The sequence below is a fragment of the Mesoplodon densirostris genome, chromosome 8, assembly GCF_025265405.1.
Source record: "Mesoplodon densirostris isolate mMesDen1 chromosome 8, mMesDen1 primary haplotype, whole genome shotgun sequence".
NCBI classification, from domain to species: domain Eukaryota; kingdom Metazoa; phylum Chordata; class Mammalia; order Artiodactyla; family Ziphiidae; genus Mesoplodon; species Mesoplodon densirostris.
In genome coordinates, this window is record NC_082668.1 from 33,943,607 (window position 1) to 33,970,819 (window position 27,213).

Sequence of the window (27,213 nt, forward strand, 5' to 3'; positions counted from 1 at the left end):
ATGTTTTTCAGTCCTTCAAATCAGTACAATTAATTCACTCTAATTTGTCCAATGATTCAACTATTTATCAGTAATATTCTATTAAAATTTTCTATATAATATATAAACTTCATATTCATAAATAAAATTACAAAAACTCTTTAAATCCTGTTTCAAGGCCCTTCATCTTGGAACCAAGACCTCTTTTTTCTTGCCTTATAGTTTTAACCAGAAATACCTCTCAAAAGCAATTTTAAAGAAAAGAAACAAAAAGTTTCATTATTTTTCTTTCCATTTTAGAAATTCTTCATTAGCTATTCCTAGAGTGAGCACATAATGACAGAATAATTGTTTTCATCAATTAATCTTTAATGTTTCCCTACGGAGGGAAAAAGAAAAGAAGAACAGACAGAAAAAATGAGAGGGAGCCAGCTTTAGTCAAATACAAAATTATCATTGTAAAAGACTAATTATCTTTCCTTAATTAAGGAGAAGAGAAAACTTAGATTCAGGAAAATTATTTTGACATATGTGCACGGGGGAGAGGGAGGGAGGGAGAGAAGGAGAGAGAGAGGGAGCAAGAGAAAGAAAGAGAGGAGAGAAAGAGAAAGAGAGGGAAAGGGTCATTATAATTGATTTAAACATTAATTCAGGTCCCTTGACAATCTGATTTGTATGATTAAAAAGCCAGTAGTTATTGATACTTAAAGTATAGAAATGAGAGGGAGGGGGGTCTCATATTAAACAAAGTAATCTTTCTCTTTTCAGTAAAGAAGACCATCTCCTCCTGAGCTGTTCTGAAGGGAAGAAGAAAAAGTCGAAGGTGAGACAGAACAGAGGAAAATGGAGGAACACAGGATGAGGAAAGTAGAATAAAGGACATTACATTCAAATTGTGATTTGAAGGGATCTGGAAAAGATGGTTTTAATTTTTTCACATTTTCCCCTTGTCTTTGCCAAGGAATCTTTTAAGGAGGCAATTTCATAATCCCTTGAATATATTTTGAAAGTTTCCCCTTGCCTTAAAATGTAGACAGTTGTATGTTTGGGATATTGCTTCTTTTTTGCTTCAAAGTGCCTCCCAAAAGGAACAATTTTGTTCATAACAAAAGTTCCCCAAAGTAACCACTGTCATTCCAAATATCATTAGAAAGTTAAGATGACACATTCTGATCCTAGTATAAATACAGACAAGATGCAGGAGTTCAGCCCAGAGTGGGTACAGAACTAAAGATAAACCTATGAGTCTAGCAACAGTAAGTCGAATCTTGTGCACCTTGTATCTTGGGGACCCTCCCCTACAGAGAGAACTAGACTTCCAATGGACAAAATAAAACAAGAGTAAGTAAAGTTCTGATAAGATTTTCATAAATGACCTGAGACAGTTTTTCCAAAGGATGCCAGTCTGAAGAGAAACCTTCTGAACATACAAAACTTACTCCCATCTTCATCCCTATGAACTTCCTCTTATAGATGCACTGAAGAAATGAAGAGGACAAACAGTAGTACTGTTAGTAATAATGCAGATTTCTACCCAAAATAAGAGTTTTTCAAACTGATCAATGGATTTTTTAAAAGTTTCTAATTCCTAGATATTACTCTCAAACTAAACAAACTAAACTTAGTATTTGTATTTGGAGTGTTTGATTTAAAAAAATAAGAAATCAGAACTCAAACCCAATATGAACTTACCTCACCGTCGTCATTGGACAGACCCTGTGCAGGAGGCTCAAAGGGCCTCAGTAAAACACGCTGTTTCCAAGTTGACCAGATTTTGATGGGACCTCCAAGACAGTCAAATATTGGCTCCTTTAAAATACCTCCAAAATAACCTGTTGATAAAGCAAAACTGAGTTTTTTGCTTACTGCAGTAAGGGAGAATACTGTCTTGATAGTCTTAGCAGTGTCTCACAGGGAAGTCAGAGGTACAGTATTCATGAGTTTTGGGGATCTGGTTTAAGATGCGTTTCAAAGAAGAGGATCTGAGCGGGATTAGACAAAGGTTTTACATATTTTTTGACTGGACAAAGGGAGGTGAGAGTTTACAAGTATTTCACAGTCTTCTGCCTTTTTAGACTCATCTTCTGCTAGTCCTTACACAACCTGAATTGTTCACCCACCTGGAATTCTTTGATTTAAAATGGTTTTTCTTTTTTTTACAATTGATAGTATCAATACTTATCACACCACTTTACAATTCGTTGATTGTATTAACTGTCTGCCACTACACTGTGAGTCCCTGTAGGACTAAGGTTAGGTTTTGTTAATCTTTCTTACAGCCAGCAGGTAACACAGTATCTGGTTCTCAATAAATACTCAGTCACTGTTGCCCAGGAGTGGAGAAAAACACACAAACATGCTGAGGTTATTATGAACATAACCTCAGATGAATCCTTAATCAAGCAGGGCTATTAATAATATTCTTGCCTAGTCTAATTACTCTCCTACTAGCTTTTCTCAACTCCCTAACACACTTCCCCCCCACACCAATCTCCACACTCCCCTAAGGCCCTTGCTTCTTATTTCACTGAGAAAACTGAATTAATCAGAAGATAATTTCCAGATTCTCACTTGTACCCACCTACTAGCATCTTTACCCATGTAGTCTGTCTTGTCATCCATCCATATAAGTAAGAGGTACCCATGCTTCTTCCGGCAGAGCAGGCACGTCCCATTCTTGCAGTTCCCTCTTACTGCACTACTCTTCATGTATCTGCATGACTAACTCTCCTACTCTCTAATTTGCTTACATATACCTTCTTAATGAGGCCACTCAGATTGCCCTATTTAAAACTGAAATTCTCTCCACACTGAACCCTGTATTTCCCTTTCTCTGTTCCATTTTCGTTCCATATTATTTATCAACCTAACATATAAGTACTTCATACACATATAATAATACATATAAGTACACACAATATACTTATTTATTTATATATACTTACTTATTATGTTTATTATTTATTGTCTATCGCCCCCTACTGGAAAGTAAGCTCCAAAAAGGCAGGAAACGTGTTTTGCTGAACGTCCATCTTTAAGATTTTAGAGGGTACTTATAGAACAGAAATGTAAAAAACACAAGAGTTTCTAAAAGCAATTACAGATGCAATAGTCACAGCCAGAAAATTGTTATACAATTTTATTATGGTAACCAGTAAATTATCTTATCACCTCCATTTGATCACCATATCTATTTTCAGAAATCTGTGAAGCTTAATTTTTTTCATCCAGATTTTAGGAAAGCTTTTTGATTCAACAGGCTACTTTAATATATCATTTAAATAAGACTTTTAAACACACGCTAAGCAAAATGTAAAATTCTCAGCCTGGCCCTGTAGAATTATTACCATTTAACCTGTCTTATCTTTTCAATCTTTTCCCAGCTTCTTTCCTTCCCTGGATCCTAAAGTTCTCACCAAAATGAACTTACTAGCACCCCCAAATGTGCTGTATAATTCCTGCTACTTGCTCCTTGAATTCTATATATCTGCAATTTAATCTCATGTCCATATCCTGTCATGAAAGATTCAACCTAAAGATCCTACCATGAAAAGATCACTTGCTTTTCTGGACTGTGTAGCAAAAGTAACGTGGAGTGGTATTGGTCAGACTTTGGTACCAATATGAGCTTTATCACTTAACAGTTTATGTAACAACCTCAGGCAAGTTACTGAATTTCAGCTCTTGCATTTGTGGGAGACACCATTAGTGGCCTAAATGATATTCAATGAATTTTTTCTCTCTTATTAAAACACAATTTTTCTTGGGGTGGTAAAGTGCCCTTTAAAAAGAGCTACAGTAAAAGAAAAATAAAATAAAAAATAAAAAGAGATACATTTCCTAGCATCCTTGTAACTAGGGTGATTTATACATCAGTTCTAAACAGTAAGTTCTAAGTAGAAGTTACTGTTGGATCTTCTGAGAAAGACCTTTGGCTTACTCACCTAGCTCAGACCTTTTGCCTATTCTATTCTTCCTGTCTGAACTCTGATGAATGCTGGAGGTGGAACAACCACTTCTGGCCAGTCTGGAAGACTGCATTTGGACTTAGTTTCACAGAAAAAAGAAAAAACTCTTTATTTGGTTAAGCCAGCATAATCATGTCTCTATTGTGACCAGCCAAAGGTGCTCCCTAACAGGACTTCCCTGGTGGTGTAGTGGTTAAGAATCTGCCTGCCAGTGCAAAGGACATGGATTCGATCCCTGGTCCGGGGAGATCCCACATGCCACGGAGCAACTAAACCTGTGCGCCACAACTAGTAAGCCTGCACTCTACAGCCCGCAAGCCACAACTACTAAGCCCGCGAGTCACAACTACTGAGCCTGCATGCCACAACTACTGAAGCGCACACACCTAGAGCCTGTGCTCCACAACAAGAGAAGCCACTGCAATGAGAAGCCCATGCATTGCAATGAAGAGTAGCCCCCGCTCACTGGAACCAGAGAAAGTCCACGCGCAGCAATGAAGACCCAACACAGCCAAAATTAATTAATTAATTAACTAAACAAACAAACAAACAAACAAAAAAGATGCTCCCTAACAGATACACCATCTTGAAAGTTAAGGATAATGCTTATGTTTCAGGATTTTAAAGCTCGTTATTAATAAAATTAATTATAAAAATTAACATATATTGAGAAGCACGTATCAGATTCTGTTTAAGATCTTAACATGGGTTAACTCACTAAATCCTCATAAAAATTCAGTTAGGTAGCTACTACTACTATTCCCTCAGATTAAAAAAATGAAAAACTGAAAGTCTCAATAATCTGTCCAGCTAATAAAGAGGAAGTAGGATTCAAACCCTAGCGTATGCTCTTAACCACAAGTCCAAGCTATAATAATAAAAAAACACTTACTTTATGCCACGCAAAATGCTAAGTGCTTTAACCAAAAATATAAAGCACTAAGTCCAATGTCCAGCGCTCATTAAAATGTCAGTTCTGTTCCTTGTAAGTAATGTCTTCTTCCTCGGAATTCTTATATAATTTTATCTATATTCCTATTATCACATTTACCATTTTCTATATTCTATAAAGTTAAATAAATATCTCATGTAATAGACATTTAGTTCCTTTGAGGCAAACTTTTAAATCATTCATTTTGGTATCCTACATGGCACCTAACTCTGTCAGTGACAGTACACACAAGGTTGAGTCATTATGACTGGAGGAGCCATGACAGTGGGGACTGGAAACTATACCATCAAAGGTGTTGCTATACAAACAGGCCGTTCTTGGGAATTACTTTAGACCAATAATATACCCTAAGTCCCACAATAACATACATGTTTGTCTCACCCAATTTGTGATACCCTTTTCTGTCTCATAACCTATCCTTGCACTTCTCTTATAATCTCCTACTTCATCTTCCAACTTTACTGCTCCTGCAGAAACCCAAATGTGACATTACGTTGGAACTGCCTAGAGAACTTCCACATCTACTCAAGATGGAAAAAAAGTAACCAGATTTACCCTCCTGCCTGAAACAACTACAAAACTGGATAACTTCCCAGGTGGCACAGTGGTTAGGAATCCACCTGCCAATGTAGGGGACATGGGTTTGAGCCCTGGTCTGGGAAAATCCCACATGCCACGGCACAACTAAGCCTGTGTGCCACAACTACTGAGCCTACACTCTAGAGCCCGCGAGCCACAACTACTGAGCCTGCATGCCACAACTACTGAAGCCTGCAAGCCTAGAGCCCGTGCTCCGCAACAAGAGAAGCAACCACAATGAGAAGCCCCCACACTGCACAAGGAGTAGCCCCCGCTCACCACAACTAGAGAAATCCTCCGTGCAACGAAGACCCAAAACAGCAAAAATTAAAAATAAATAAATATATTAATTAAAAAACTGGATAAAATATATGAAACAATGATTCTAAAAACATTGGACATCATGCAACAGAGGAGAGAGATCCCTGAGAGATGGAAAACAAATGGGTTGAAGCTTATGTTACCCCAGATTACCACCTGAAGAGAGTTTTCAGGCTGTAGCACATGGAAACGTAACCTAGGCCGAGCCTCTCTGGGTAGAGAAGATGGAATCTGATATCAAGGAAGACAAAAGCAGTCAGAGTTTGTAGGATCAAGTACTGGAGAAGAGAGAGCTACACAGATTTGTGAAAATGACTATACTACCCAAAGCAATCTACAAATTCAATACAATCCCTATCAAACTACCAACTGCATTTCTCACAGAATTAGAACAAAAAATTTCACGTTTGTATGAAAACACAAAAGACCCCGAATAGCCAAAGCAATCTTCAGAAAGAAAAACGAAGCTAGAGGAATCAGACTCCCTGACTTCAGACTACACTACAAACTTACAGTAATCAAGACAGTATGGTACTGGCACAAAGACAGAAATATAGATCAATGGAACTGGATAGAAAGCCCAGAGATAAACCCACACACATCTGGTCACCTTATCTTTGATAACGGAGGCAAGAATATACAGTGGAGAAAAGAAAGCCTCAATAAGTGGTGCTGGGAAAACTGGACAGCTACATGTAAAAAAATGAAATTACAACACTCCCTAATACCATGCACCAAAATTAACTCAAAATGGATTAAAGACCTAAATGTAAGGGCAGACACTATAAAACTCTTAGAGGAAAACATAGGCAGAACACTCTATGACATAAATCACAGCAAGATCCTTTTTGACCCACCTCCTAGAGAAATGGAAATAAAAACAAAAATAAACAATTGGGACCTAATGAAACTTAAAGCTTTTGCACAGCAAAGGAAACCATAAACAAAATGAAAAGACAACCCTCAGAATGAAAAAAAATCCTTGCAAATGAAGCAACTGACAAAGGATTAATCTCCAAAATATACAAGCAGCTCATGCAGTTCAATATCCAAAAAGCAAACAACCCAACCCAAAAATGGGTGGAAGACCTATACAGACATTTCTCCAAAGAAGATATACAGATTGCCAACAACCACATGAAAGGATGCTCAACATCACTAATCATTAAAGAAATGCAAATCAAAACCACAATGAGGTATCACCTCACACTGGTCAGAATGGCCATCATCAAAAAATGTACAAACAATAAATGCTAGAGAGGGTGTGGAGAAAAGGGAACCTTCTTGCACTGTTGGTAGGAATGTAAATTAATACAGCCACTATAGAGAACAGTATGGAGGCTCCTTAAAAAACTAAAAATAGAACTACCATATGACCCAGCAATGCCACTACTGGGCACATATCCTGAGAAAACCATAATTCAAAAAGAGAAATTTAACACAATGTTCATTGCAGCACTATTTATACTAGCCAGGACATGGAAGCAACCTAAGTGTTGCTTCATCTGTCATTGACAGATGAATGGATAAAGAAGATGTGGCACATCGGGACTTCCCCGGTGGCGCAGTGGTTAAGAATCCACCTGACAATACAGGGAACACGGGTTCGAGCCCTGGTCTGGGAAGATCCCACATGCCACAGAGCAACTAAGCCTATGCACCACAACTACTGAGCCTGTGCTCTAGAGCCTGTGAGCCACAACTACTGAAGCCCACGTGCCTAGAGCCCGTGCTCTGCAACAAGAGAAGCCACCACAGTGAGAAGTCCATGCAGCGCAACGAAGAGCAGCCCTCACCTGCCGCAACTAGAGAAACCACACACGCAGCAACGAAGACCCGATGTAGCCAAAAAAAATTAAATTAATAGATATTTTAAAAAAAAGATGTGGTACATACATACAATGGAATATTACTCAGCCATAAAAAGAAACCAAATGGATCTAGAGTCTGTCATACAGAGTGAAGCAAGTCAGAAAGAGAAAAACAAATACTGTATGCTAATACACATATATGGAAAATTTAAAAAAATGGTTCTGATGAACCTAGGGGCAGGACAGGAATAAAGATGCAGACAGAGGAAATGGACTTGAGGACACGGGGAGGGGGAAGGGTAAGCTGGGACGAAGTGAGAGCATAGCACTGACATATACACACTACCAAATGTAAAATGGATGGCTAGTGGGAAGCAGCCACAGAGCACAGGGAGATCAGCTCGGTGCTTTGTGACCACCTAGAGGGGTGGGATAGGGAGGGTGGGAGGGAGGCGCAAGAGGGAGGGGATATGGGGATATGTGTATACGTATACCTGATTCACTTTGTTATACAGCAGAAACTAACACAACATTGTAAAGCAATTATACTCCAATAAAGATACTAAAAATAAAAGAAAAAAACTCCAGAGATCTGCATTCAACAGAGTACTTACTGATCAGTGCATGAATATAAGGAAACTACATGAGGCTAGGGAAAAAACAAGCTGAAAGGATTTGAGGGAACAACCCCTGAGGCTCAAAAGGGATGGAAGACTGCTTGTTCCCACTAGCCAGAGTGGAAAGCCTCATTAATTCAAAAGCGCAGTGTAGAGTACTCAGAAGTGTTTTGCCTCGACTGGGACTAAATTAACTCTAGATTAAATGCTGCTCTGTTCCTACATAACAAAGCTTGAAATCAAGACATTAAAGTTTCCAAAAAACTTAACTGTGTCCTAGAACAAAACTCAAGTGCATCTGTAAGAACAAAAATATACAGCACCCATCAAGGTAAAGTTATGTCTGACACCCAGGCAAAAGTTACCAGGGGGCTTCCCCGGTGGTGGAGTGGTTGAGAGTCCGCCTGCCAATGCAGGGGACACGGGTTTGTGCCCCGGTCCGGGAAGATCCCACATGCCGTGGAGCTGCTGGGCCCATGAGCCATGGCCGCTGAGCCTGCGCGTCTGGAGACTGTGTTCCACAACGGGAGAGGCCACAACAGTGAGAAGCCCACGTACAGCAAAAAAAAAAAAAAAAAAAAAAAAAAAAGTTACCAGGAATGCAAAGAAGCAGGAAAATATATAAAAATAATGAGAAGAAAAATCAGTCAATTGAAACTGACTCAAAAAAAAAAGAATTAGTTTACAAAGATATTAAAATAGTTTTGTAGCTTCATTCCATATATTAACCTAGAGGAAAGATGCAAAATATCAAATAGAGACATGGAAAATACAAAAAATTCCCATGTTAAATTTTTAAATATGAAAAATAGAGAAAGCTCTGGACAAGATGGTTGAGTAGAAAGACCTGAGCTCACTCCCTCTCACGAAAACACCAAAATCACAACTAACTGCTGAAGAACCATTAACAAAAAAGGACTGGAACCTACCAAGAAAACCCTTCTACTTCCAAACACAAAGAAGAAGCCACAATAAGACTTCCTTAGGCTCTAGTGCTGGGACACTTCAGGCCAAACAACCAAGAGGGTGGGAACACAGCCCCACCCATTAGCAGAGAGGCTACTTAAAGTCTTCCTGAGCCCATAGTTGCCTCTAAACACACCCCTTGACACGGCCCTGCCCACTAGAGGGACAACACTCAGCTCCACCCACCAGTGGGCAGGCACCAGTCCCTCCCACCAGGAAGCCTGCACAAGCCTCTTGGACCAGCCTCGCCCACCAAGGGGCCGATACCAGAAGCAAGAGGAACTACAATCCTGCAGCCTGTGGGAATGCAAAAACAGAAAATTAGACAAAATGAGAGCACAGGAGGATGTTTCAGATGAAGGAACAAAATAAAAACCCAGAAGAGTAACTAAGTAAAAATAGGCCATCTACCTGAAAAAGAATTCAGAGTAATGATAATAAAGATGATCCAAGATCTTGGAAAAAGAACAGAGGCACAGACCAAGAGGATACAAGAAATGTTTAACAAAGAGCTAAAAGATTTAAAGAACGAAGTTGAACAAATAAAATAACTTAAATGAAAAATACACTAGAAGGACTCAACAACAGAATAAATGAGGCAGAAAAACGGATAAGTGAGCTGGAAGACAGAATGGTGGAAATCACTGCCGCGGGACAGAATAAAGAAAAAAGAATAAAAAGAAATGAGGACAGGGCTTCCCGGGTGGCGCAGTGGTTGAGAGTCCGCCTGCCAATGCAGGGGATGCAGGTTCATGCCCCGGTCCAGAAAGATCCCACATACCGCGGAGTGGCTGGGCCCGTGAGCCATGGCCGCTGAGCCTGCGTGTCCGGAGCCTGTGCTCCACAGCGGGAGAGGCCACAACAGTGAGAGGTCCACGTACCGCAAAAAAAAAAAAAAAAAAAAAAAAGAAATGAGGACAGTTTAAGAGACCTCTGGGACAATGTTAAGCAAACCTACATTCCCATTATAGGGGGTCCCAGAAGGAGGAGAGAGAAAGAATGAGCCTGAGAAAATATGTGAGGAGATAATAGCTGAAAACTACCCTAACCTGGGAAAGGAATAGTCACCCAAGTCCAGGAAGCACAGAGAGTCCCATACAGGATACAACCAAGGAGGAACACGCCAAGACACATAGTAACCAAACTGACAAAAATTAAAGGCAAAGAGAAAATACTAAAAGCAACAGGGAAAAGCAACAAATACCAGGGAATCCCCATAAGGTTATTAGCTGATTTTTCAGCAGAAACTTCACAGCCCAGAGGGGAGTGGCACAATATTAAAGTGATGAGACGGAATAACCTACAACCAAGAATACTCTTGCCAGCAAGGCTCTCATTCAGATTTGATGGAGAAATCAAAACCTTTACAAACAAGCAAAAGCTAAGAGAATTCAGCACCACCAAACCAGCTTTATAACAAATGCTAAAGGAACTTCTCTAGGTGGAAAAGGCCACAACTAGAAACAAGAAAATTATGAATGGGAAAGCTCACCAGTAAAGGCAAATGTACAGTAAAGGTAGGAGATCACCCACACACAAATATGATATCAAAACAAGCAATCGTGAAAACAGGGGAGTACAAATGCAGGATACTGGAAATGCATTTGAAATTAAGAGACCAGCAACTTAAAACAATCGTGTGTGTGTGTGTGTGTGTGTGTGTGTGTGTGTATGTTATATATTTATATAAAATTTATACATTGATTTGCTATATCAAAACCTCATGGTAACTGCAAACCAAAAATCTACAATGGATATATACACAAAAAAGAAAGAGAAATCAAATCACAAGAGAAGAGAATAAAAGAGGAAGGGAAGAAAAAAGACCTACAAAAACAAATCGTAAGCAATTAACAAAATGGCAACAAGAACATATATATTGGTAATTACCTTAAATGTAAATGGATTAAGTGCTCTAATCAAAAGACACAGACTGGATGAATGGCTACAAAAACAAAACCCATATATATGCTGTTTACAAGAGACCCACTTCAGATCTAAAGACACATACAGACTGAAAATGAGGGGATGGAAAAATGCATTCCATGCAAATAGAAATCAAAAGAAAGCTGAAGTAGCAATACTCATATCAGACAAAATAGACTTTAAAGTAAAGACTGTTACAAGAGACAAAGAAGGACACTACATAATGATCAAGGGATCAATCCAAGAAAAAGATATAACAATTGTAAATATATATGCTCCTAACATAGGAGCACCTCAATATATAAGGCAATGCTAACATCCAGAAAAGGAGATATCAACAGTAACATAATAATAGTGAGGGATTTAAAAACCCCACTTAACATCAATGGACAGATCATCCAGACTGAAAATCAACAAGGAAACACAGGTCATAAATAACACATTAGATCTGATGGACTTAATTGATATATATAGAGTATTCCATCTGAAAGCAGCAAAACACACATTCTTTTCAAGTGCAATGGAATATTCTACAGGATAGTTCACAGGCTGGGCCATAAAGCAAGCCTCAATAAATTTAAGGAAATTAAAATCATATCAAGCATCTTTTCCACTACAACACTATGACATTAGAAATCAACTATAAGAAAAAAAATGTAAAAAACCACAAACACAGTATGCTATTAAACAACCAACAGATACTGAAGAAATCAAAGAGGAAATCAAAAAATACCTAGAGACAAATGAAAATGAAAACATGATGTTCTAAACCTTATGGGATGCAGCTAAAGCATTTCTAAGAGAGAAAATTTCTGGCAATACAATCTTACCTCAGGAAACAAGAAAAATCCCAAATAAACAACCTAACCTTACACCTCAAACAATTAGAGAAAGAACAAACAAAACCCAAAGTTAGCAAAAGGAAAGAAATCATAAAGAACAGAGCATAAATGAATAAAATAAAGATGAAGAAAACAATAGAAAAGACTGATGAAACTGAAAGCTGGTTCTTTGAAAAGATAAACAAAATTGATAAACCTTTAGTCAGACTCATCAAGAAAAGAAGGACAGGGCTGAGATCAATAAACTTAGAAATGAAAAAGGAGAAATTACAATGGACACCACAGAAATACAAAGGATCATAAGAGACTACTAAAAGCAGCTATATGCCAATAAAATGTACTTACCTAGAAGAAATGCACAAATTCTTATTAGAAAGGTACAATCTCCCAAAACTGAACTAGGAAGAAATAGAAAATATGAACAGACAAATCACAAGTACTGAACTTGAAACTGTGATTAAAATACTCCCCACAAACAAAAGGCCAGGATCAGATGGCTTCACAGGGAAATTCTATCAAACATTCAGAGAAGAGTTGACACCTATCCTTCTGAAACTATTCCAAAAACTTGCAGGGAAAGAAACACTCCCAAACCCATTCTATGAAGCCACCATCACCCTGATACCAAAACCAGACAAAGATACCACAAAAAAAGAAAATTACAGGCCAGTATCACTGAAGAACACAGACGCAAAAATCCTTAAAAAAATACTGGCATACTGAATCCACCAATACATTAAAATGATCATACACCATGATCAAGTGGGATTTATCCCAGGAACGCAAGGATTTTTCAATATCCACAAATCGATCCGTGTGATACACCACATTAACAAAACTCAAGAATAAAAACCACATGGTCATTTTGATAAATGCAGAAAAAGCTTTTGACAAATTCAACACCCATTTATGATAAAAACTCTCCAGAAAGGAGAGGGAACCTACCTCAACATAATAAAGGTCATATATGACAAACCCACAGCTAACATTATACTCAATGGTGAAAAGCTGAAAGCATTTCCTCCAAGATCAGGAATAAGACAAGGATATCCACTGTCGCCACTTTTATTCAACATAGTTTTGGAAGTCCTAGCCACGGCAATCAGAGAAGACAAAGAAATAAAAAGGAATCCTAATTGGAAAAGAAGAAGTAAAACTGTCACTGTTTGCAGATGACATGATACTATACATAGAAAATCCTAAGGATGCCACCAGAAAACTAGTAGAGCTCATCGATGAATTCGGTAGACTTGCAGGATACAAAATTAATACACAGAAATCTCTTGCATTTCTATACACTAACAATGAAAGATCAGAAAGAGAAATTAAGGAAGCAATCCCATTTCCATCACATCAAAAAGAATAAAATAGCTAGGAATGAACCTACCTAAGGAGGCAAAAGACCTGTACTCCAAAAACTATAAGACGCTGATGAAAGAAATTGAAGATGACACAAACAGATGGAAAGATATAACATGTTCTTGGCTTAAAAGAATCAGTATTGTCAAAATGACTATACTACACAAGGTAATCTACAGATTCAATGCAATTTTTATCAAATTACCAAGGGCATTTTTTGCAGAGAACGAAAGACTTAAAATTTGTATGGAAACACAAAAGACCTCGAACAGCGAAAGCAATCTTGAGAAAGAAAAACGGAGCTAGAGGAATCAGGTTCCCTGACTTCAGACTATACTATAAATCTACAGTAATCAAAACAGTATGGTGATGGCACAAAAACAGACTTAGAGATCAATGGAACAGGATAGAAAGTCCAGAAATAAACCCTCGCACCTATGGTCAATTAATCTATGACAAAGGAGGCAAGAATATACAATAGAGAAAAGACAGTCTCTTCAGTAAGTGGTGCTGAGAAAACTGGACAGCTACATGTAAAAGAATGAAATTAGAACATTCTCCAGCACCATAAAATCAATTCAAAATGGGCTAAAGACGTTAATGTAAGACTGGATACTATAAAACTCTTAGAGGAAAACACTGACAGAACATTCTTTGACATAAATTGCAGCAATATCTTTTTGGATTCATCTCCTAGAGTAATGAAAATAAAACAGAAACTAATAAATGTCATCTAATTAAACTTAAAAGCTTTTGCACAACAAAGGAAACCATAAACAAAACAAAAAGACAACAAAAGGAATGGGAGAAAATAGTTGCAAACAATGCAACTGACAAGGGATTAATCTCCAAAATATACAAACAGCTCATGCAGCTCAATATCAAAAAAACAAACAACCCAATCAAAAAATGGGCAGAAGGGGGCTTCCCTGGTGGCGCAGTGGTTGAGAGTCCGCCTGCCAATTCAAGGGACACGGGTTCATGCCCTGGTCCGGAAAGATCCCACATGCCGTGGAGCGGCTGGGCCCGTGAGCCGTGGCCGCTGAGCCTGCACATCCGGAGCCTGTGCTCCACAATGGGAGAGGCCACAACAGTGAGAGGCCCATGTACTGCAAAAAAAAAAAAAAAAAAAATGTGCAGAAGATCTAAATAGACATTTCTCCATAGAAGACATACAGATGGCCAAGAGGCACATGAAAATATGCTCAACATCACTAATTATTAGAAAAATGCAAATCAAAACTGCAATGAGAGGTGTGAGTACATCCTCACACCAGTCAGAATGGCCATCATCAAAAAGTCTATAAACAAAAAATGCTGGAGAGGGTGTGGAGAAAAAGGAACCCTCCTACACTGTTGGTGGGAATGTAAATCGGTACAGACCCTATGGAGAACAGTATGGAGGTTCCTTAAGACACTAAAAATAGAGCTACCATATGATCCAGCAATCCCACTCCTGGGCATATATCTGGAGAAAACCATAATTCAAAAAGATACACGCACCCCAATGTTCATTGCAGCACTATTTACAATAGCCAAGGCATGAAAGTAACCTAAATGTCTATCTACAGATAAATGGATAAAGAAGATGTGGTACATATATACAATGGAACATTACTCAGCCATAAAAAAAGAATGAAATAATGTCATTTGCAGCAACATGGATGGATCTAGAGATTATCATACTAAGTGAAGTAAGTCACACAGAGAATCTAAAAAGTGAATTTAAATTGAATCTAAAAAAATGATAGAAATGAACTTATTTACAAAACAGAAACAAACTCACAGACTTAGAAAACAAACTTATGGTTACCAAAGGGGAAAGGTGGGGGGCAGGATAAATTAGGAAGTTGAGATTAACATATACACACTACAATATATAAAATAGATAATCAACAAGAACCTATTGTATAGCACTCAATTAGCACTCAATACTCTGTAACAACCTATATAGGAAATAGAATCTTTGAAAGAATAGGTATATGTATAACTAAATCACTTTGCTATACACCTGAAACTAATACAACATTGTAAATCAACCATACTCCAATATAAAATACAAATTAAAAAAACAAGCAAACTACAATGTCTTTGTTGAGAAATACACTGAGTCATTAATTACCAAGTTTTATTAAAAATCAGCCAATAACTCAATTAATAATTTGGCATTAACAAACAGATTAGACATTTCAGAAGATCAGTGAATTTGAAGACAGAGCAAAATGAAATATACAACATGAACAAAGATAGAAAAAAAGAATGAAAAAAATTAAAATGAGATATGGGATAACATCAAGCAGCCATATATATATATATATATATATATATATATATATATATATATATATATATTTGGAATCCCTGATAGAGCATAATAAAGGAAGACAGTTTTTTAAGAAAAAAAATGGTTGAAAAATTCCCCAATTTGATTAAAACTATAGATCCAAGAAGATCAAGAAACCTAAATACAAAAAATGTAGGGGCTTCCCTGGTGGGGCAGTGGTTGAGAATCTGCCTGCTAATGCAGGGGACACGGGTTCAAGCCCTGGTCTGGGAGGATCCCACATGCCACGGAGCAACTAGGCCCGTGAGCCACAACTACTGAGCCTGCACATCTGGAGCCTGTGCTCCACAACAACAGAGGCTGCGATAGTGAGAGGCCCGCGCACCGCGATGAAGAGTGGCCCCCACTTGCCACAACTAGAGATAGCCCTCATACAGAAACGAAAACCCAACACAGCAAAAATAAATTAATTAATTAATAAACTCCTACCCCCAACATCTTAAAAAAAGAAAAAGAAATGTAAAGAAAAGTACATCAAGGAATATCATAATGAATTTGCTGAAAAAGTGATAAAAAGAAAATATTAAAATCAGCCAAAGAAAAGAAAGACACATATTAAAAAACAAAGATTAAAATGATAGCATATTTCTCATTGGAAACACAGTGGAGCAGCAATTTTAAAATAAAGGAAAAAACTATTGACTTGGAATTCTTTATCCAGGGAAAATATCATTCAAAAATGAAGGCAAAATAAAGACTTTTTCAGACTTATAAGTCTGAAAAATTCATAAGCAAGAGATCTACCAGAAAAAAATGTTAAAGGAAGTTCCATTTAAAGGAATGTTAAAGGAAGTAAAAGGAAAAATGACTCCAGATGGAAATGTGGATCTACACAAGAGAATGAAGAACAATGAAAATAATAATTATGTGGGTAAATATAAAGATTTTTAATTATTTAAATCTCTTTATAAGATAACTGATTAATTAAGGTATAAATAATAACAGTATACTATGGGTTTACGGTATATGGAAATAAATGTATGACAACAATAGCACAAAGGTGAGAAGGGAAAAAATGGCAGAATACTATTTTAAGTCTTACACTTATGTGAAATGGTGGAATAGTACTTGAAGTTACATGGTGATAGTTAAAGATGTACAGTATAAGCACTAAAGCAATCATTCAAATAATGAGAGTTACTGCTAATAAGTCAATAAAAGAGGTAAAACTGAATCATAAAAAGTTCAATTGCACCAAAAGAAGGCATAGAAAAAGGAAAAAGGAACAAAGTATAGATGGGACAAATAGAAAACAAATAGCAAGATGAAAGACTGAAACCCAACCATATCAATAATAACATTAAATGTAACTGAAACCCAACAATATATAAAACAGGATAAAGCTTCCTGATGAATGAGTATGATCTATTCCAGGAATGCAAGCATGCAAGGTTGTTTGGCCCTTTGAAATTCAGTCTCTCACCATATTGAGAAACCAAAAAGAGAAAAACCAAATAACCATCTCAATATATCCAGAAAAAGCACTCGAAAAATCAAATATCTGTTCTTAATAAAAACTCTCAGCAAGCTAAGAACATAAGGAACTCACTCAATTTGATAAAGGACTTATGCAAAAATTATGGTTAACATCACGCTTAAAGGTGAAAGATCAGAAACAAAGCAAGGATGTCCACTCTAGTCACTTCCAATTAAAATTGTACTTTAGGTTCTAGCCAGTGTAATAGTTAAGAAAAAGAAATAAAAGGCATCCAGATTGGAAAGCAAGATATAAAACAGCATGACTGTCTATGTAGAAAATCTGATAGAATCTACCAAAGAGCTATTAGAACTAATATATGAGTTTAGTAAGGTTGCAACATATAAGGTCCATATAAAAAATCAACTGTATTCTATATACTAATGCAAAAATCAGATGTTGAAATTAAAAATAATACTATTTATAACGTCTTAGTGATAAATCTGACAAAAGACATGAGACTTCTACACTGAAAACTCTAATACATTGCAGAGAAAAACTAAAAGAGTTAATATTAAAATTTCAATTACCCCCAAATTGATATACATATTCTACATAATTCCATCATTTTTGTTTGTTTTTTAAGAAATTGACAAGGTGATTCTAAAATTCACACATGAAAAAACAAAGGACTTTAGAATAGCCAAAACAATGTTGAAAAAGAAGAATAAGATTCAAGGACTTACACTACCTGACTTCAAGACTTATTATAAAGCTACAGTAACCAAGACAGTGTATAAAGCTACAGTAACCAAGACAGAGTGATATTCAGTATCAAGACAGAACAGAGTTGTTCAATCCCAGTACTACTCACATTTTAGGCCAGATAATTTTTCATTGTGGGAGCTGTCCTATGTACTGTACGATGCTGAGCAGCATTTCTGGCTTCTATCTACCAGAAACCAGTGGTATCTCCCCTGTTCTGACAACTAAAATTGTCTCTAAACTTTGCCAAATGTACTCTGGAGGCAAAATTGCCCCAGTTGAGGCCACTGAGATAGATGACAAATCAATGCAAGAGAACAGAGTCCAGAAACTGACCCACATATATGTGATGAATGGATTTTTCATCAATGGTATAAATTCAATTCAATGGAGAAAGTATAAATTCTTTCAAAAAATGATGCTGGAACAAATGGATATTCATATGCCAAAAACAGTCAATCTATGCCTTGCCCTATGTATACAAAAATTAATTCAAAATGGATCATGGATCTAAATGTAAACCTAAAGTTATAAAACTTGCAGAAGAAAACAAGAAAACCTTGGGCTAGGCAAAGATCTCTTTGATACAACATGAAAATATCATCCTTAAAGAAAAAAAAAGATAAATTAGATGTTATCAAAATTAAGAACTTCTGGGGCTTCCCTGGTGGCTCAGTGGTTGAGAGTCCGCCTGCCGATGCAGGGGATGAGGGTTCGTGCCCTGATCCGCGAAGATCCCACATGCCGTGGAGCGTCTGGGCCCTTGAGCCATGGCCGCTGAGCCTGCGCGTCTGGAGCCCGTGCTCCGCAACGGGAGAGGCCACAACAGTGAGAGGCCCACATACCGCAAAAAAAAAAAAAAAAATTAAGAACTTCTGTCCTTTGAAACACTCTGTTATGAGAGTGAAAAGATAAGCTACAGATCAGGTGAAAATATTTGTAAAACACATTTCTAATACTGGACTTGTATCTAGAATATACTTTTTAAACCTCTATAATGAGAAAACAACAATTAAATTTAAAAATAGGTGAAAGATTCAAACAGACACTTAAAGAAGAAATACAGATGGCAAATGAAAGATGAAAAGATGCTCAACGACACTGGTTATTAGAGAAATGGAAATTAAAACCACAATGAGCTACTACTACACACCTATTATAACGCCTAAAATTTAAAAGCCTGTCCATACCAAGTGTTGCCTATTAATATAGAGCACCTGGAACTCTCATACACTGCTGATTGGAATGTAAAATGGTAAAATCACTTTGGAAAATCATTTCAGTTTCTTAAAAAGTTAACTTTATACCTACCATATGACCCAACCATTCTACTCCTATATTTACCCAAGAGAAATGAAAGCATATGTCCATACAAAAATTTACACAAATGTTCATAGCAGCTTTATTTGTAATAGCCAAGAAATGTAAACAACCCAATGTCCATCAACAGCTGAATGGATAAACAAATTATGGTATATTCATACAATGGAATACTACTCAACAGTAAAAAAGGAATGAACTATTCATACATCTTGTGGCACAGATGAATCTCAGAATAACTATGCTGAGTGACAAAAGTCAGATTTTATAAAGGCTCATACTATATGATTTCATTTTTATAAAATTGTAGACATAATAAATTGACCTCTAGTGACAGAAAGCGGTTCAGTAGTTGTTTGGGAATGGTGGGGTAAGGGTGGAGGCAGGAAGAAGTGGGAATGGATTACAAAGGGGCACCAGGAATCTTCTGGGGGTGATAGATATGTTCATTATTTGACTGTGGTAATGGTTTCATAGACATATACATACATCAAAACTTACCAAATTGTATACTATAAATATGTGCAGTTTATTTTATATCTATTATATACTTAAATAGAGATATTTAAACATTAAAACTCTGCTGGTATCTAACTCCCATTCTCTCCTCTGGTTCTAGAATTCTTTTGTTAATTGAGATATAATTGACATATAACATTTAAGGTGTACAATGTGTTAACTCGATAATTTATATATTGCAATACGATTACCACTGTAGCTTTAGCTAACACCTCTATCATGTCACATAATTATTATTTATTTTTTGTAGTGAGAACAATTAAGATCTAGTCTCTGAGCAACTTTGATGTTTATAATACAGTACTGTTGACTATAATCACCATGCAGTACATCAGATCTCCAGGAATTATGTATCTACTAGTTGCAAGTTTGTACCATTAAGCAACATCTCCCCTGCACTCTTACACCCATACTACATTCTCAAAGGTTTTCCATATTAATAATACAGTTTATTTTTCTTATGAATCAATTGAGGGTTCATTAACAAATGTGATTTTTTTTTTAATTCTGAGTTTATTCCTTAAGTTTTTAGAATTCAGTCGGCAATGAATATTATATTATTCAACGACAGAATTCATAGCTAACATGTATGTGGCAAAAGTATACTAGGCTTTGCCATTACCATTATGTTAAATGAGTAGAATTACAGATATTTAGATAAAAATAATACACCATTTAAGATGTCTAAAGCCTAATCAGTCGATGGGGAAGAGATGATGCAGTCCCCCTCTGGAGAGAAAGATATTCTATGGTCCTGAAAAATAGGTAGAGTGGAATAAAGGAAAAAAAAAAAAGCAAAGAGGGAAAAAATTAATGATTTTGTGACTTTCAAAAGTATGTGACTTTTTAAATCACATACTCCTGTCACTACTCCAAAAATATAAAACTGTACTTGAAGATGTTATAATGCCAAAATATGGGGGGAAAAAAGAATTACTTACACCCTATTAAACGCATTGTTTTAAAATGTTGATAGTTGGATGAGTTGAGAGCACTGAATGCATATATATCCCCAAACATAATGATAACAGGAGTTACTGGTAGTTATGCTTGAAAACATTCAAGTTCCAAATTGAACATAAATCTCTAGCCAAAATTCTCAGGTACTAATGTGTTTATTCAGCATCTTCAAGATGAACAAAATTACCACTATGCTCAGGAAAAGTATAAAAAGGAAACTAACAAGCTTAAGAAAAAAGTAACACAGGATTTTTTAATGAAAAAAATTACATTATAACAAGGACAGTAAACATTAAGTTACTATATATATATATATATATACACACACATATATACACACATTTTTAAATGTTTTTAAAAAGCTGGTACAAAATTAAACTGCATCTTTCTCATATTCACATGATTAAGTATGTATTTTGACAGGATATAAAGATGAAACACAAGCTGGTAGGCCTCAAGATTAGAAACTCTAATGCAGGACCATATCACCAAGACTATTTTCTATCAGTTTTGTGACTTTTAGAAAACATTTACCTTGTATAAGACATAAAAGCTTTTTCTTTTAAGTATGTTAACTGCTTACACAGAAAATCAATATTGAGGGAAGGATCCACCATGCCTGTGTTTATCTATAATTCGCTGTAGTATATATAATGTTCACTTGGAGGCTTAGTTATAATGATAACTACAATAAAGAAACAAGCTCAGCTGTAATTATGAATTCTAACTGCTTATTTTGAACATCCAACTTTCTACTACAGATATTACACCTTGTAACACATGACACAAAAGAACATATGTCAAACTTTGCTGCAGAGCTGTTAGGAGAATGCCAAATACAGATACTGAAAACTTTATGCACTGTATTTAATACCCTGTGCATTCTAAAATTAACTGAATATTTAAAAAATGTAAACATACTTTTAAAAAAGCAATGCTAAGCACCTTTAAAATACAATACCAATATACTGTGACTGAACATGCATTTGGAGGACAAATTAATTTTTAAAAATTAATTTAGAAACCATTTTTAAAGAGCTACTCATTAAAATACTTACATGAAAATATTGATAGTTCCAGTTCCTACCTAAAAACCAAAAGAGTATACAATTAGGGATTTAAACCTTCATGCTCTTTTTTTTTTCTCTTTGTTTGTGGGGAAGATTCACTGCAACTTTCTGTCCTCATAAAAAAAGTATCAGAAGAGACATTCACATAGAATTAAGTGAGAAATGTTTTTAAACTGTTTTGTTCTTGATCAAGGGCCAAAGTCTGGATCCTCTGACATCTCTCATCCTCCTAGGTAACTGACTAGAGTTTGTATCTTAACAAGCATTTCTCCTTAGCAACTCAACATCAAAAAGCAAGGAATGTCTCCAAAGGAATATAGTTCAATAAACTATAATAAACTATTGTCATTAAAGAAAGGTAAAGATCTATTATTTAAAATCTTGAAAAAAGTTTCCATAAAAACTAGAAATAACAAATGAAATGAATATTACCCACAATGCAACACTAAAATATAAATTAATTTGGACTTATACCCTTTAAGTACACACAGACTAAGAGAAAACTGGGCTTGAGGTAACTAATAGTTGTGTTTAACTTAGCATAACATAGATTTGGCAGCCTGCCTCTATAAATGCTGACATCAAGTATTTTCAATTCTTAGGAAAAATAAAAGCAATTCTTATTAAAAAATTATGTATGTAACTGAATATTAACTTTGCATTAAATATAGGTATAAATAACTTTTATGTTAAATAGGGTATAAATATAAAGAGCAAGGAATTTTATAATTCCATCTGCTTCTAACATAACAGTGCTTTATACTTAGATACATGTTGTGTACCTGAAACAATTAAAGTGAATTAAGAATGGGAAATTGGACTTAGAAAAGCCAAAAAGACTCATATTTATACAAAGTATTAAGGTTAAATTTCATATTCTGCATGCTTTGAATATTAAACACTAATATCCATTGGAAATGTTTATTACTTTTAAATAAAAATTTAAATATACCTACAAATGATCTCTGGGGGACAAAAAGGCTTTAGGTTGATTTCTTGACAGCTATAATTGACATTTCCAGGTCGCCCGCCTTATAGAAACCAGTAGCTTATAATGAATATACTGATTAGTACTTATTCAGTATTTGAAGTAAATATACTTACAAAAAGACTCATATTCATGTAAAGTATTAAGGCTGAATTTCATATTATATTCTGCATGCTTTGAATATTAAACATTAATATCCATTTGAAATTCTTATTTTTAAATAAAAATTTAAATAAAGCCACACATGGTCTCTAGGGGGGAAAAAACCCTTTAGGTGATTTCTTGACAGTTATAATTGACATTTCTAGGTTACCAACCTTCTGGAAAAGAGAAGCTTATAATGAATATACTGATTAGTACTTATTTAGTATTTGAGTAAATATGCTTATTCGACAAGCAAATATAACACACCAGTTGTTTTAAAGTTTTAAATATGAACTAGATTTTCAACTATAAATCTTTACCTTTAAATACTATAAATTTTAATAACATCAATTCATTAAGAACTCTGGCACAGAAAAATAAATACAACTCAAATTCTTTTCTAACCAGAGCTGAATCTTCAATACAAAATAGGGAAAAAAGAAAAAGAAAAATCTTCTGCTGATATCAAAAAGTTCCCCTAATTATCTGTTAACACCAGGGAATTCTATTATTCTTTCTGAGTTCTCTCATTTCTACATTTTTCAATGTAAGTAGTATTTTAACTACAATACTGTATAAATCCATGAAAAAAACATTTATTTCTCTTGCTTATCTGATTCAAGTTAAAACTCTCAGTACTTACCAAGACACTGTAAATTTCTACTAGATGACCATTGGTATACTACTGATTTGTAGTTTTAAGTATAAAAATTAAAATGGAAGAAGCTAAAATGCAACTACATAGTTTTCACAGATGTGAATGTTGCGCTTCATGTTATGATGTAAAATCTGTTTTCTTTCCAAATGAGACAGACCTCAGATATTCTCTCGTCTGCCAATTTAAAAATTTTCTTCACAGCTTTAAAGAGGGAATAACTCTTTCAGAACTCAAAAAAATTCAACACACACACACACACACACACACACACACACACACACACACACAAACTCACATACTTTTTTGTTGTTCTTTTTTAAGAACCAAAATTAGATATTTTCAGAGGATGAATTAGATAAGTGGATAAGTTCAGATGACCTTTTGAAATACTGGCCTTATCAGATAATCAAAAAGCATAAGAATTATACAAAATAAGAGGAATAAAATATCTCTTAAGGTAAAAATAGGGAGTTAGCAACAAATATGTCAGTTTTAAATTAAAGCTGCTCATTAAACCAGTCTTCAGTCCACTTATCACAACGCTGCGCTTTGATAATATTCACCTTCTTTTTTATGACATCAGAAGTCACCAGAGTTGTAAATTCTGAAAAGCTTCAATAATTTATGTAGCAGACAATTTCTTACAGTCCAATTTTTTTTTTGCTTCCATAGATAATGCTGGTTCTTTGGGTTCTTGCTTAACTTGGTTCACAGAAATGGTACCTTCTGGACTTTCTTCAACTTTAAAACCGAACATAAAAGAAAAACCCTAAGGGTTAATATAATTTATAATACTGGAATCTTTAGAATTATATGAATTTAGAAGGAAGGCAAAAAAAACAAACAGTAGTTTGGAAAAAGAATCTAGTAATTTAGAAAATCACTTGGTGTATTTGAGAACTCAATGCTTCTGACACCTTAACGGTCATTCATATTAAATTCCTTCAGTACGGAAAAAAAAGACCAAGAAAACTGCAAAGTTATACTCTTCAAAAGATTCTTTGACCAAAAATCAGTCCATAATTTGATAAAATTATGAGGAATATCTCATATTTAAACTCAACTGTCTTTAAAAATATGTGTGACTAAAAGTCAGGAAGCCTCTCATTATTTGAAAATGATTTTTTTTACAAACACCAAACATATACTACAAATCCACTGATGTGTTACCATTCTCATATGGTCTCCATACTCACTTAATGTTGTCTCCCTAAAGAAACCACACTACGTAAGTACTTCAGAAAAAATATGCAACATCTTAAATGATAGCTCTGACTTAGCTGCATGAGCTATGTGTTTGCTTATGGGAAACATTTCAGAATGTACTACCATTCTGATTTCAAAGTACTCATGACCAAATTAATGTAAATGTAGCAAACCAGCAACTGTGATCTGGCAGGTGGGATACCTAAGATACCTAAGATAAAATCTTTCTCTTTCTCAGGAATATCAGTTTTCCAGTTGCTATGGGGAACCAAGGTTAAGGGGACTATACTTGCTCAGAAAAGTGTGCTGAACACACCTAATGCTTGTCACATACAGGTGTGTTAGAGTTTAGCCTACACCATATCGAGAAAGCCAGTAGAGGATGGATTTGAGTGATCCTGAGAATTCATATTTAGGTGAAGTAGCCCTTAAAATCATGATCTAACTTGATAGATCATGCAAGTTCAGATCCAAAGAGGGTCTCTTTTAAGGCAATCTGAATTACAGCTCACAGAAAACCTTGGCACAATGGAGGGACGAGAGATCTTAGAACTGGAAGAAGCTTTGGAGGCAGACAGATCCGTGTTTAAATGCCCTCTCTGTCACTTACTAGATGTGATTTTTAGGCAATTACTTAACCTCCCAGAGCCTTGGTCTCCCCATCTGTAGAAAGGGGACACTACTAGCTATTTCATGGCGTAGTTGTGAGGATTCGTTCATGTATATTCCTTTTCTCTCTCTTCTCCTAAAGTTCCTAAAGACAACTGCTACAGCCCTCTGGATAAATTTTCTTAAAAGTATGCTTCCTATGAATTTAAAAGACAATGATTTTTTTCTGGAAGGCACTATCTCACACATGGAGGGAAAAATATATGTTCTAAGGATAATTTCTATGAAGACTTTTGTTCTTCAAAGCAAACTGCAGATCTTTTCCCACAAAAACGCCCAATCCAGAACAATTTGTGTGAAAAGAAGTGGCATAGGTCAAGTAGCAGTTAACAGAATTTATTACTATGTTGACTGGGTTCATTCCAAAGTGAAGGCAACAAAGTCTTGGATTAAAACCAAGTCCCCAAGTCTTACCAGTTTCCTTTCAATTTCTATAGAACTCAACATTTAAGTCTATAACTCAAAATCCTCCTTTTAACCTTTACATATGCCAACTTCATCCCATTTTTCTTTGTGTGTGTGTATCAATTTTTCCATAATAACTTTTACACTAAATAGTTTTCCTTTTAGAGTTTCTCTAATTTTTTTTCATGCATTCAAAAATGACCTTCCTGATTTCACATCACCACAGATTTTCCATGTAAAACTAGGTAATTAGGGAATGAATAATTTTGATAAAGAAAAACATTAAAAAGTTTGTTATTAAACTCATGCTCACCAAATTTCTTCCCTTTTTCTCCTGGTTTTACTTGATTTATTTATATATTATAAACCCACTGAGTAGAAATGACAGTTTTTTTTTCTCTAGTGTAATAGTGATGATAGTCCATAAGGGTTAAAAAAAATAAAATCATATGATTTTAACTTACTAAGAGCCGGGTGGCTGTCTATAATCTGTATTGGAATGGTCTGCACATTTCCCAGCAGAATCCGATGAACATTTCCTTCCAGATTCTCTGTATCCTCAACATCTCCAACTTCCACCAGCTGATCCACTGCAACCAGATTTTGATCTGGTCCTGGAAGGTTACCCATGGCAGAGGAAATACTATTGTTTTGGGTTAGGCATGTATCTGTTTGAAGGCAATGAGTTTGACCAAGCAGTAGAGAATTATTATTCATTACAGCACTTCCTACTGAATCCAGAAGTCTTGAAGGACTGGAGGAGGGGTGATTATTCATTACAGCACTTCCTACTGAATCCAGAAGTCTTGAAGGACTGGAGGAGGGGTGATTATTTACTGATATCAGAGCTGGTGATCCATCAGAAGATGTGAATCTTGGTTGCAACTGCAAACCCTTTTGAACCGGAAAGAGTTACATCAAAATGTGTGAATTTACTATGTATGTTTTTCTTATCGAATATATTACTCTTTTGACACAAAATTGGAATAGGGGCTTCCCTGGTGGCACAGTGGTTGAGAGTCCGCCTGCCGATGCAGGGGGCACGGGTTCATGCCCCAGTCCGGGAGGATCCCACATGCCGTGGAGCAGCTGGGCCCGTGAGCCATGGCCGCTGAGCCTGCGCGTCCAGAGCCTGTGCTCCGCAATGGGAGAGGCCACAGCAGTGAGAGGCCCGCATACCACACACACACAAAAAAAATTGGAATAAAAGCTAAGAGTATAGTTAATAACAAATATTAAGTGAGGACAGAAACAAGAACCAAAGGAAAATTAGTACAACTAATTTTATCGCATGCATAGTCAATTCAAACTTTTCCAAAACATATTGTTTAAATTATCATCTTAGGGCTTCCCTGGTGGCGCAGTGGTTGAGAGTCCGCCTGCCGATTCAGGGGACACGGGTTCATGCCCCGGTCCGGGAAGATCCCA

The 27,213-nt window shown here is 35.9% G+C and overlaps 1 protein-coding gene across 9 annotated transcripts in view; it reads right to left on the reverse strand.

Moving 5' to 3' along the window:
* Positions 1-412: 412 nt before the first annotated feature.
* Positions 413-27,213, reverse strand: part of CARF (calcium responsive transcription factor) — a 79,462-nt gene continuing 52,661 nt past the window's right edge. For 6 of the 9 annotated variants that reach the window (XR_009533162.1, XR_009533156.1, XR_009533160.1 and 3 more), the window contains 3 exons: positions 26,250-26,679; positions 24,069-24,246; positions 21,015-21,732 (listed from right to left, as the gene is read on the reverse strand). Coding sequence is in view for 1 of the 9 variants with exons in the window: in XM_060106094.1 (XP_059962077.1) it covers positions 24,128-24,246; positions 26,250-26,679 (549 nt within the window). In the remaining 8 variants the exon portion in view is untranslated. Of the gene's footprint in view, positions 1,458-1,671; positions 1,812-21,014; positions 21,733-23,709; positions 24,247-26,249; positions 26,680-27,213 lie in introns of those variants that run through there. The other 3 variants (XR_009533157.1, XR_009533158.1, XM_060106094.1) reach the window with 3 other exon arrangements.